Raw genomic sequence first — 13,288 nt, forward strand, 5'->3', positions numbered from 1 at the left:
CTTCTATCCTCCACGGGTACAAATACATGTACAACTATGTACTCTTGCAAATATCATTTATACAGAATCTCAAACAATTGGCTAATTGAAAATAGCACAGCTGTATCAATTACACACGCACTTCTCTGAGATTTACACGCAAAAACAACAACTACAATCTGAATAAACACACGTCTGTATGTTACATGATCCAACCTTACAGAAAATATCAAATTACATTCTACTTAACATGCAGAGATGTTAATGCATTCATCAAATATTCCATTTTTGGAAGATATGATCCTCAAGTACTTTTATAGAAATGTGTCATTATGTAGAAGATCTGTAGAATGACTCAGAAGAATCTTATGTCTTGTTTTGCAAATATTCACACATGAGTTTAACCCAAACTCAAAAATGAATAATATTTTATGGAAATGATCAATCTGCTAGGTTTTAAAATTGTATATAGTGGAGAATTATATTGATGTACATAATGTAATTATAGGTCATCATTATCAATACTGGTATTCTACTGCAAATGTAGTGATAACAGGTTTCTCTTTGGAAACGTTTTAAGTAGATGTATGTGCATCACCATGCATTCAGTTCTGACACAAAGTTATGCATGGAACCAATAAAATAGAAATCATATTGAACATTGCCTACTGAAGGCAAAGATTATGTCTCATGCAGATTTTTCTGAAATTGCAATGTTCAATGAATGTTACAATTAGATAACAGTATACATGTAAAATGTTGTAATACATTAAGCTGGTATTAAAGTATACATCTCTTAGCCTTACGCTTCATTCGCTTTGTGGAGAATCAGACTACAGTTAAGTGTTGCTTTAAGCGTTACCTTCTCAGTTTTCTCAAGGAAATTGGGTTTATAGTGAAACATTACATCTATGTGTTAATCTTTAATGGGCCTTTCCAAATAAGACTACTGAAATCTTGCACTTGGCTGTACTTCATGCAACTAATAGCCATTTTCCTGTCCATTATAGACAGTACTGTAGTTCTTACTACACTGCAGTCACTAATGTACACAATGTAAAGTCAGCTAGGTGCTACATACATACAGTTAAAACTTCCCACCATACAAACACCAGCTTGTCTATGAAGCCTATGAAGATTAGACTTCCATTTGATAAGATACACCAAATTGCAATTATTCAATTAATTGGATATGATCTTGAAAACTGAATATTTCCAGTTTCGTGAGAAAGGGATATTTGGCGTTTACATCAGCTTCCTTCAGAACTGTCAGTAGCGGGGAAGGACAGTGATAGTGAGACTATGGACCACAACCAGCTGTCCCCACGGCCCCACTGCTATCCCCATTGGGAGGGATTCCGCACGGAGAGCGATGTGGCGGACGTACTCACCCCGGCCGGTGTACATCACCACGCGCTTGTTGAGTGAATCCACCACCATGATGTGACCGGAACTGTCCACACAGATGCCACGGGGACGATTCAGGAGGCCACCACTCAGTCCCGGTCCTCCGAACTTCATCACGTACCGGCCGGCCTCGTCGTACATGTAGATGAAGTTAGTGTCTAAGTCCGAGACTACGATGTTGTCTTTCCCGTCAATGGCGACGTACATCGGCTTCTTCATCCTCGGACCGGCATTCCACAGGAGTTTCCCATCCGGCGTGAAGGCCTGCACACCACCACGGTAACTGTCAGACCATGTGACGTAAATGTGGTCATCGCGCAAGCCCACGGCCATTCCGCGGAGCACCCCCCGTGGTACATTGTCAGGCAGGTCAAAGTTGGCTTTGAGGTGACCATGCCTGATGCCTGGTGACCTGTACCACGGAGTCAGGGCTGGCAGGGTACCCAAGCATCAAGACCCACAGATGACCATCCTTGTCGATGGACACATCAGATGGCTTCTTTGATGAGTACCCTAGCCCTGGTGAGAACTGACCATGGTACTGGTAAACGCCTTCCATGTTGTACACTTTGAGGCGCGTTGTGGACCGATCAGCCACCCAGATCTTGTTGTCGGGGGAAACTGCAACTCCGCGTCCGCCGCGCAGTTTTCCAGCCCCCGGCTCATCACCAAATGTGATGATGCGTGGCCTACTGGCTTGGTCAGACGTTTCTGCTGAATAAAAAATACACACAACATGTTCACATTTCTCGGGTAGGTAATTCAGCTGGGCTATTGCATCAATATTTGCTGAATAATTATTGAAAGATACTGATCCCATTTCCCTGCCACATTTCTTTTCATCAGCCTGGCGTGTGAAGCCCTGTGTCTTATCTGACATGAATGTTAATTATCTTAGGAGTAATAGTAGTACAACCAGCCAGTTGTTTGTACGCGTCATGTAATGGCATGAACTATCCTGTATAACTAGTCTTCCATGGGATACATATGCTAAGAGATTTTTAGTCTTTAGTCACTAAAGAAACAATTACGCGAATAATTTTGACTGTAGCAATAATGACATGAAATGTTCTGTCATGAGTACAGCCCCCCCCCCATGTGATACTAACAAAATAAGAAACAAAATAACAGAAACAAAATAAGAGACATGCAAAGTAAATGGCAGTGCATTGGATATGGAACAATATACAAAATCTACAAAATCTAAAGAAAACTTAAAAGAAATTGTAAAGATTAGAAATTATAGATGAAAAAAAAGGTTAGATGTTAAAAAAAGATAAGATTATCCCGAACCTCCAGTGCCCGTGGAACCCGGCATGGTGATTGGTGCAGGTCCTGCTGCTTCCATCTCCGCAGTGATGCCGGGTGAGGGACCGCGCCCATGGACCGGACTCACCTAGAAACGGTTAGAACGGGTCAAGTCGTGAGTATACAAAACTCTCAATTTCTTTTCTATCACATCTGATTCAGTTTAGTTAAGAAAGACATGACAGCATTACGTTTTCTAATGATAAGGACTCCATGTTTTGATATTTTACAACTCAGCTACTGTAAGGTCCATCTGCTGTACAGTAAGCATGGCGGTGTTGTTGTTTACTGGAAGGCTCCGTTTGCACATCGGTGATGCAGTGAATCGGTGATTCTTCTTCTTCTTCTGCCTGGCGTGTCGCTAATATTCATCTATTGCTATATGGTCATCAGAGCTACACTTATGCTTAATGAGCACACAAGGAAACCCAAGTACTGACCTTGATGACGTCAGCAGATGTCACCTTGCCAGTCCCCATCAGTAAGGCAGAACCTTGCCAGGCACCACTGTCAGTAGTTTTGAGTCCTGCTGTGGCCGTACTGCCAGCGGTGTTGGGTCCTGCTGTGATTGTGGTCGGCTGTAAAGGGGCGAGTCAACAATGCTGTGTCAGATTTGTTATAACAGAAAAATATGAAATAATGTTTATAATGTGTTCATGCATATGCTTGGCTGTGTATAGGCTGTTTGTTTCCCAATCCTTCACGTGTGAACATTCAGTATGATTCAGTAATAGACTTACAGAGCCATGGATCCCAGGTTGGCGGTTGAAGTGCGTCAGGAGTACAGGTACCACGATCGCCAGTGTTACCGCGGTACCGAATGCCAGTGACAGAGACATGACAGTGTACATCAGTGGTCGTCGTGACAGGCGACGACGTAGCCGTCCACAAATGGTGCGGTTTTCTTCGGCTGGGCCTGCGGGCGGACAGAAAATAAACATCTACTTCAAATGCGTTACCAACACAAATCAAGTTTCATTGTTAATTATTAATACAGAACTATCATTTTTCTAATGTTTGAATCGTACATCATTTCATCTGGTGCCATACAGCAGCTCTGCTTTGAAAAGTTACCTTTACTGTATACTACTAATGATTGTGAACAATATACATTAATTGCATTGGATTTTTTTTTTTTTTTCGTTAAAGAGAGGAAGGTCCCAACTCTTCTGTAACACCAACCTAGAGCTTGGGGGGCCTGGTTGGAGTTGTACATCGGGTTTGGTTGCAGCTGGTTGATGACGTCCTGCTGGTTTGATAGCGGATTTGGCCCGCCCGGCACTTGTTGGGCCCCGCCGGTCGGTCTTCCTGGCCTCGGGGTGGAGGGGACAGCAGGTGCGTCTCGTTTCAGAGCTGGCCCGAGACGCATCCCGAACGATTCTCCATTCTCATACACGTGTGTGGCGGCCGCCACAGGTTGGGCCCCATCGGTGGTTCGTCCTGGCCTCGGGGTGGAGGGGACAGGCGGGGCGCTGCGAGGATCTCCCTTCAGAGGTGGTCCGAGACGCATCCCGAACGCGTCTCCATCCTCATACGTGTGTGTGGCTGGACCAGACGCCGCCTGGTCCCCTTGCCTCCTCCCATCATCCGGACCTCCAGCTTGGGATGGCCCACCGACCTCTTTCGGAGTTGTTTGTTGACCATGATCACTTCCATCGGGTCCTTCTCGAGAATAATGACATATCAAACCAGAGTTCCAAGACCTCACACCTTCTTCAATTGCTGTTCAACTTTTCGAGTGACGTATTACAAATGTTTCTCATCAATTATGCAAATAGCGTACTCATTTGCATAAATTATGTCAGTCGATCATCTTCTCCACTCAAATAACAGGCTATAGTGGCCTTTTCTCATCCATAATGCAGAAAAGGATGAGAAAAGGCCATGATTTGCTTAATTTATGTCGAATGGTGCTCACTCCATAATCCAGTTTCCACTTAGAGTTATTCCCTAACTCCACAAGGATAAAACGATTCTCAAAGTATGCCACTATTGTTTAAGGATATTCTCTCATTAATCATGCAAACGAGGTCCTCATTTGCATAATTAGAATATTTCAATCCTCCTCTATTGTTTATTTACTTATGTCAGATGTTTAAATAGTCTTATCACGGAACGCAGCAAATTGATGATTTGATTTGATCACTATTATCTCCTGACTTGCACAATTATCGTCTAATCAAGACATTTATTATCAAATAAATCCACACACCAAATATCATGATGATCCGTCTACCATTTCTTGAATTATCATTCTTTAAACTTTTAATAAAATCGGCCGCTGCAGTTATAACAAGTGCTTGGGGATCGAAAACTATGCCACTAAAGAACCCAAGATTTACAATAAAAAAATTGTGACCAGAACACGAGATATCAAAAACGGAATTTCTGCTGCAGTACCTTAAAAATAAAAGGCGCTAGGTAGCCTATTCTCTAATGATTTCTTCATCTTGCCTACACCTACTGACAAACTAAACATCATAAAGATCCATTTGCAGGTTCTTGAGCTTGTTCACAAAAACAAACATGCGCTTGCAAAACATAGAGGTGCACTCTCACTGCACTTGCGTCAAGCTTGCGTCACTGCGGGGTTCGTTCACTGCGTCACTGTTTTGTTATTTTGTCCTATTTGTCATAATTTGTCATAACTTAGATATTGCATAATACGTAAAAGTATGACTTAAATACACAAAAAGTAAGAAACTTCGTACCCCGCAGTGACGCAAGCGTGCCGCAGGTGCAGTGAGAGTGCACCTTAACCTTCTTGGCGAAGGTAATGAATAAATCGCAGGCAGATTGACATCAAAAGTTCCTGTAACATTTGGATAATCATCAATCACAGGTATTTGAATGAGCATTGTAAATCATGACATTCGTTGTCACCAAAGATGATGTTAGGTTGGCTATCAACAGAAACAAATAAGACTAGGGCACATGTGCGTATATAGTCACGTCTGTATTAGATTCTTATGGAATTCGTAGCCTCTACCGGGCTACACAGGTCGCTGGAAAAATAGGAGAAATAGTAGAAATTGTAGAAATAGTAAAAATTGGACAAATATATACAGAAAACATGCCAAACGAGTTAGCTGGGTCGCAAACCATACTCCTCGGACTGTTAACCCCCCTGGCATGTTATCTGTCTATATTCGTCCAATTTCTATTATTTTTCCAACGACCTGTGGCTAAGACTTCCATAAGGACTTCATACGGACTTGAATATATTCCCACGTGTGAACCAGGCTTTACCTGGAACCCCTGTTCCGCTAGACGGCGATCGCGCTGCGAGCTCACTGCGACCTAAATTGGAATGGTGTTACCCTGGATTTCATTTATTTATTGAAATATTGTTTTAATCGTAAAAGTATGGCTGAAATTCTCTGAAAAGTCAACAAAATACATAAGGAGTAAAAATAACCGTTTTTATCAATGAAATTCCTTGAGAGATCTATCCAATTTAAGGTGTCAGCCCGGCCGTAGCTCAGTCGCCACCCTAGTGGAATGGAAGGAGAAAGCACTTTGTTAGTGTGATGTACTTGGACTCTGTTACTGCGGAAGTAAGAGTACTTTCATCAAATTACGGCTTAACGTGCTTAAATTCACAATGCATACCTCGCGCATTTTTGTTGTAGAAATAACGCCTCAGACATATATTTCTAAATAAAAAAGGAAGCCTTCATATAATTCTGTAAATGATAATATCAAATAAAGAACAATAACTGTTAGGAAAATTCCTAACATGGTCTATTTGAAAATCCCCATCGCCTGCGGTTTACTTTAGGACTTAAAAACTTGCCTGCAGCTTTAAACATATTGAGTCATTTTAATAGTGACAAATATCTGGTTTGCCCATACTTTATGTGTACTCCCATATAGACCCTTCTCCCTGAAATATTTGCACATTTCAACAAGCGTGAGAAAACCTCTACCATACAGCACAGATTCGTGCGCCGGCGTAATGAGATTCAAATATGTGGAGAGGGAAATATTTCCACAGCGCCTGGGTAAATTATGGTTCACAAGAAGTGTAAACTAGGATAAATATTGAGCTCGAGTCTTTTAAGATACAATCTTTAGCGGTAAATAACTGCTTAAACTGTCACCCAAGGCAAGAGTCGTGTTGAGTGATTGCATGTATGAATTTTAGAATATTACAATAAAGCAATATGTTGCTGAAATTCAGATACATATTCTAAGTACAGCATCCATGCTCAATTTTTACCCCATGTGTAAGGCCACAGTAAGTAAATTTTAAGGATTGCTTGGACGAGACTATACTGAAAACTAATACTTTAAGGTACTGTTAGGCTGTGATGTTTATGTTGTAAACCATGTTTTTTAATGAATAAAGATGTTTTTAAAAACTATACGAGCGATCGCTGTTCTTGTTTATATCCGGGGTATTCGATGGCTGGTGCCTACCAGGACGTCAGGAGATTGAATTAAAATTTGATATTCAAATTAGCAGATCAAATTGCTGGTTAATAAGAAAGCCAATATTTTGCCAAACGCCTACCATTGCGTCACCGTGACATCATCGTGATAGCCCGTATGCTGAGGACCTAATAATTCTCCACGTTTGACAATTTCTAACTATTTCCGACTTTTGTCACAACCTACCAACACACAGCCATTCTTGAGCCATCTTGGTGATCAACAGACACACAAACAGATAGAGACACAGAAAGGCAAACGCAAATTAGCAAATCATTCTCCCAATGTGACTAGTTCCATTAACGTTAACAAAGTTTGTTTTTGTGCACAGCCAAGTATTATGAACCAAGCAAATGTATATGCATTCGGTAGATTATTAGGCGGCTGTGCGGAGAAGAAAATCTACTCTAGGTATGAATATTCCTGGACTGGAACATAGTACATATTCAATACTTTCTTTGGCAACAGTATTGTAACAGGTATCGTAGTTTGGCATGAAAATTGACTGGATAATATTACGGTTACCACAGAAACGATTGATATTTTGAGTCTTTTTTTTTAATAATGCAACTAGTGATTCAGACTGTATGGTGTAAAATGTTGACCCTGACTTGTTGTTGATTTTATGAATAAACGGCTACAAAATCATTCCCACAACAAAGCATAACATTTTTTTTTCTGCAGGTTTTTGTTTGCTTTTTATTTGACACAAGGATCCAAAAATGTGGGGAAAGACTCCTATTTCTCCTATTTCTATATATAAAATCAACGTTATGTTTTTTTCCGTACCTCCGCCAGACATGTGGCGATGTGCATTATTCATTGCCACTGGGTACGAAGGCTCACAGCAACAACTTTGTTTTGAACGTTAACGCTGTGGCCTAAAACTGCTTTAAATGTGCTTTTCTTCTTGTCTAGTTTTGCTCCATGTTATAGTTGATGAGGTGACGTTTCGTCTGGTTTATCTAAACTGTTGGGAAAACATGGTGACACGAGGATCCAAAAATGCGAGAAAAGATCAGGACTCTAATTTCTAGATATAAAATCAACGTTATGATTTTTCCGCACTTCTAGATATATAAATTTTCCACTGGGTACGAAGGCCCACAGCAACAACTTCGTTTTGAATGTTTACGTTGTGTCCTAAACTACTTTTGCGTTTCGTCTGGTTAAGTTTTATTCCATTTTATAATTGATAAGGCGACATTTCGCCTGGTGAACTGCGGGCAAAACAGTGATAATTAGAAAAACAAACATGTTTAAATGGTCCCGGTTCCCTGTATGTATGAACGCAGTGTTCCTTACAATGTTACGATTAGAACCCAGCTGCACACTGAGCTGAGAGTCATCCTAGTTAGTCTACCGCTCCCATCCTCTCCCCTTACTGACTACATTATGTTGTGAGGGGAGAGTACGGGAGCCCGGCGGTAAGGGGTTACCTCACTGAAGCTGCGGCATGTTGGCGGCGTCGCTGCGGCTAGCTGAGCGATATGAAAAGAGCGCTTAACGAATTTCGTCGATAGAAAGCGAATTTTTCACGCTTTGTGTCTTTTGTTATCTTTTGTTGGTGATACATGTGCGTTTTGCACGATATCTTCATTATAAAGTAAAGGGCAACATAAAATTTAGGTAGGAAGCAACTACGCCGCCAACGTACCGCAGTCCAGTGCAATACCTGACTGGAATGATACTCAGGATAGTTTGAACTAACCTGGCGGCAGATCTAGATCCGCGCCGTACATCGGGTTCAGCGGCAGGTTGACGATGTCTTCCTCCCGCAGCCAGTAGACACCGGCCCTCTTTGCGTTTCTCCGTTTGGGGAGGAGAAGCCGCGCCGCCGGAGTCTGTCCGGGGGGATGCGACGGGTCCCCTGGAGTCTGTCCGGCCGGACGAGACGGATCCCCTGGAGTTTGTCCGGAGCGTCGAAACGGATCTTCCGGAGTCTGTCCGGGGGCAACAGGCGGTTCTTCTGAAGTTTGTCCGGAGGGACGAGACGGTCCTCCCTGACGACGACGGTTCATTTTCGGGGGAAGAGGCGGCGGTACATCAGAAGCCTTTTGGAGAGAAGCCATCGGAGTATAACCGTTGTCTACGATAGGTGACATAGGAGTGTAGGCAGTGTCTAAGATAGAAGCCATTGGTGTATAGCCATTGTTTACGATTGAAGCCATTGGCATGTAGCCATTTCCCTCACGTGTAGACCCTCCTGGGTCAGTCAACTCTGCGGCTGTCGGGCTGTTTGCTGTTTTGGTCTGCTGAAGTTCGTTTCCCGGACCCTCCGCCATCTCGCACTCGGACCGCACCCAATCTGGTGCCGATCACGAAATGCGCTTTCTCCGCTCTGTCGTGTGGGAAAAAGCCGACCCCTGTAATTGTCTAGAAATCGGATGTGGCATGTCATGAACATTCAACATCCACAACAGCCACTTTTCTATGTTTAGGAGGAATTTTCCAATTTACCACGAGTTATCGCTTCTTTGACGTCAGAGACCTGTGATATTATAATATACATGGTGCATTGTGGTAAAACGCGTGGATGTAAGTATTCTTTTTGTCATTACCGTTGCAAAATTAGGTTTAGACTTAAAAGAATTTCTTTAGTGAAAGAGTAAAATCATCTTACGTCGTCACGGCTTAGATTCATAACGCGCAAATTAAGCGTCAATGAGTAAATATTCAAGAGATACCAAGGACTTTATATAACGTCTATGAAGAAACCATGCATTATACACAGGGGTTGCTTACCTCGTATTTGGCTAAAAATTCTCATTTGCTAAGATATTGATAAGACATAACTAAATCTTTGTCCAGTATAGTATCATCGTTTACTATCATTGAATAAACCTCAATATTGTGTCGGCTGTTTTCTTGTATAGAACATTTTGTCACGCACACAAGTGGTAAATAACGGCATAGCGCAGACTTGTTTTTCTTGCATACCAGATAGATTGAGTCTGAGTACTGTGGAGTTAGTAGATGAATATTGAAGAAACCAATACGAACTGTGAACTGTGTGTATTTTCGCCATACGCTACACAGGAGTGTAGACCTATGAATTATCGTGATGTGTTGTAACTTCTTCCACAACTTTCTTTTAACACCAAGTTTTTGGATACCGAATCTAGACAATTGCACGCCAAATAAAGGCCAAATTAACAAGTTGCAGGTTCCACAACTGTTTATTTGATGGAAAATGCTCACATTTAGATACTACCAATATAAGATGCAAGAGGAACAAAATACTAGTGTTATTCTGATGTTTCGGATCAACCTCAACGTTAGACCATAATCAAAAACAACACACCACAACCAGGCTCACTGTTGAACCAGCCAGTATCAAAACTTTGCAATATGAACTATGATAAAATGTGTTACAAATAATCCAATATGATCATCAAACTACAAAATCTCAATCTATAGAGATTTTTTATTCACACTTAATGTATGATATTCATATATCAGAACTTCAATATACAGTAAAACTAGTATAAGCAGAAAAAGCATTGCATATGACCAAGGACGTTATAGATCTCATGTAACGTCCTTGATATATCTTGTTATATCTTATATAACGTCCTTGATATAACTATGCAGAAATCATGTATTGATAATTATTCATTATTCTTCCCCCGGAAAGTGTTGACTGCACACAATTTTGCTGTATTACGCCTAATATCGCGCAAGACATTCTCAAAGTGGCGCCAGACATTCGCAAAGTGGAGCTAGACATTCGCAAAGTGGAGCCAAACATTCGCAAAGTGGAGCTAGACATTCGCAAAGTGGAGCCAAACATTCGCAAAGTGGAGCCAGACATTCGCAAAGTGGAGCCAGACATTCGCAAAGTGGAGCCAGACATTCGCAAAGTGGAGCTAGACATTCGCAAAGTGGAGCCAGACATTCGCAAAGTGGAGCCAGACATTCGCAAGGTGCAGCTAGACATTCGCAAAGTGGAGCGAGACATTCGCAAAGGGGATCTTAACTCTAGATTGGGTGTTACTTTCCAATTGTTCGTGTATCATTGATCATTGGATACTTGATCAGAACATATTTTGCAGAATTCCACTTGTGGCGTGTTTAAAAAACAATATAACCCGTGCAGACCCTATCCAGGTATCTCCTAAACGTATAAACTCCGCCTTCAAAGACGAAACAAAAAACATATAACAAGAAGAGATTTCTTATCGCCCCTAAAATTACTTTTATAGCCTAACTTTTGTGTTATGCGTTGCAAGGGACATTGTATTCAGCCATACGATAATAAGATCAATTGATCTAAAACTAGAGAGTATTTTGGGAGTCTAATAGAACACTGAACGTTTTCGCGCAGGTCATATATTTTTGTTTGGGGGGGGGGGGGAAACTGTGAGGTCATACGCACTTTGTGCTTTACAGAATCAAAATCAACATCCATCGGGAAAAAGCGCTACCTTCTGGAGTTTAGGACTCTTACAAGGAAACGTAAGGAAACGTTCAGATGATGTTCTGAATCGGTGGCCTGTCTCCAGTCTTCAGCGCGTCTTTAAGACGCTCCCAGAACAGCGCCTTCCCCTGCGGGTCCTTGGGCCACTCCAGGTAGGTCCTCTTGCACATGAGGCGGCGCAGGCGCTGGTAGCGGTGCAGGGCGCGGTCAGGGATGTCCTCCAGGAACACCAGGATCAACACATCTACCTGCACAACAAGATAAAGTAAATGTTAGATTTAAATCAAGGCTAACTGCAAAAAATATATTGATGATGTATGTGATATGTATAGTTGTAAAATGCATGTACTGTCAAAACTGCACATTTCAGCTTTTGGGATGAGTGCTACTGATACTGCCACTACTACTACAATGTAGTACAGTAGTGGTGATGCTACAACCATTACTGTTACTACTACTGTTACTGTCACTACTACTACTACTACTACTACTACTTCTACTACTTCTTCTTCTTTTGCTCATTCTGTTAGACCTACCACTGCTACTACTACTACTACTACTACCACTACTACTACTATCACTACTACTACTACTACTACTACTAACTACCACTGCTACTACCTGCTCGTCGAACAGCCTGTACGTCGCCATCTGCACCTCCATCTCACACCACTCGCTCTTCAGGAACTCCTCCGTCACCAGGCAGACGGTCTTGCGACTATCGTAGATGGCGTTCACGATGTTATCAGTAATCGGCGCGCCGGGGACGAAGTCGCGGTAGTCCAGGCAGAGTCGGAACGGTTCCCCTTCCTCCTCCAGGTGCGGTACTAGTTCGTCCATAACCCAGGCGCGATCGTTGTGGTTGTACGAGACGAAGGCGTCGAACTTCTTCGGCACGTTCGCCTCCCTCAGCGCCTGGTAGCCATGGAAACGAGCCTTGATGACGAAGCAGCCGTACTTGATGTACCAGCGGTTCCGATAGCCGACGACGACTCCCACTAGGAAGACACAGAGGAGGATTGCTCCGGAGATCGCCACGTGAATCCCCGTCTTGTCGTGACAGCCTTGGGCTTCAGCGTCGAAGTCTAAGATAGTCTTGTGCACAAGACGTTCGGGAGACACGCAGCCGTAGTTTGACAAGTTGTAAAACAGCGTTTTGGTCTTGTTACTCACCACCCAGTCGTGAAACCATTCTTCTTCACAGGTGCACTGCAAGGGGTTGTCTTCCAGGTTCAGATTCTCAAGATTTTGCAAGAAGTCGAACCCGTCTTCTGGCAATGCTCCAAGTCGATGGTTAGAATTTAGTTTGAGTGTTCGCAGCTTGGGCAGAGATTTGAACATCGCGACTGGAATGCTCTGAATCCAGTTAGAAGAGAGGTCTAATGACGTCAGGTTCTGAAGGTTTTCAAACGGCAGCGATGTCATACTGTGGAAGTTATTGTGTGATAGATCCAGCTCCTCCAGTGACGTGAGATTGGCAAATGGGCGGCTGGTTTCCTCCTGATCTAACATTGCTCTAAGATTGTTATGGCCTAGATAAAGCATCTTCAGAGAGATTAGTCCTGCAAAGAAATCGGGCGGGAAGGACTGAATCCCACCGGGAGAGTAGCAGTCCAACGTTTGCTCATCGAGATGCAAGGAGACTAGTGATGATAAGTCTGTGAATGGGGGGAGGAACGGTATGTCAGCTTTGACACAAAGGTTGTTGTTTTCCCAGTATAACTTCTTCAGTCTAAAAAG

General features: G+C 42.6%; 2 protein-coding genes across 2 annotated transcripts in view; both read right to left on the reverse strand.

Moving 5' to 3' along the window:
* Positions 1-1,756: 1,756 nt before the first annotated feature.
* LOC118417500 (nascent polypeptide-associated complex subunit alpha, muscle-specific form-like) lies at positions 1,757-9,413 on the reverse strand. Its single transcript, XM_035823080.1, has 6 exons — positions 8,840-9,413; positions 3,877-4,356; positions 3,435-3,610; positions 3,135-3,272; positions 2,680-2,782; positions 1,757-2,097 (listed from the first exon to the last, which is right to left on the reverse strand). The coding sequence occupies exons 1-6, from the start codon at positions 9,411-9,413 to the stop codon at positions 1,757-1,759; spliced, it is 1,812 nt and encodes a 603-aa protein (XP_035678973.1).
* A 1,051-nt stretch (positions 9,414-10,464) lies between these two features.
* The window catches only part of LOC118417501 (toll-like receptor 13), a 4,990-nt gene continuing 2,166 nt past the window's right edge, over positions 10,465-13,288 (reverse strand). Inside the window, exons 2-3 of the mRNA XM_035823081.1 lie at positions 12,170-13,206; positions 10,465-11,796 (exon numbers count right to left, since the gene is read on the reverse strand). Of these exons, the coding sequence (XP_035678974.1) occupies positions 11,599-11,796; positions 12,170-13,206 (1,235 nt within the window). The 3' untranslated portion in view covers positions 10,465-11,598. The remainder of the gene's footprint in view (positions 11,797-12,169; positions 13,207-13,288) is intronic.

The sequence above is a fragment of the Branchiostoma floridae genome, chromosome 6 (assembly GCF_000003815.2).
Source record: "Branchiostoma floridae strain S238N-H82 chromosome 6, Bfl_VNyyK, whole genome shotgun sequence".
Taxonomy (NCBI): domain Eukaryota; kingdom Metazoa; phylum Chordata; class Leptocardii; order Amphioxiformes; family Branchiostomatidae; genus Branchiostoma; species Branchiostoma floridae.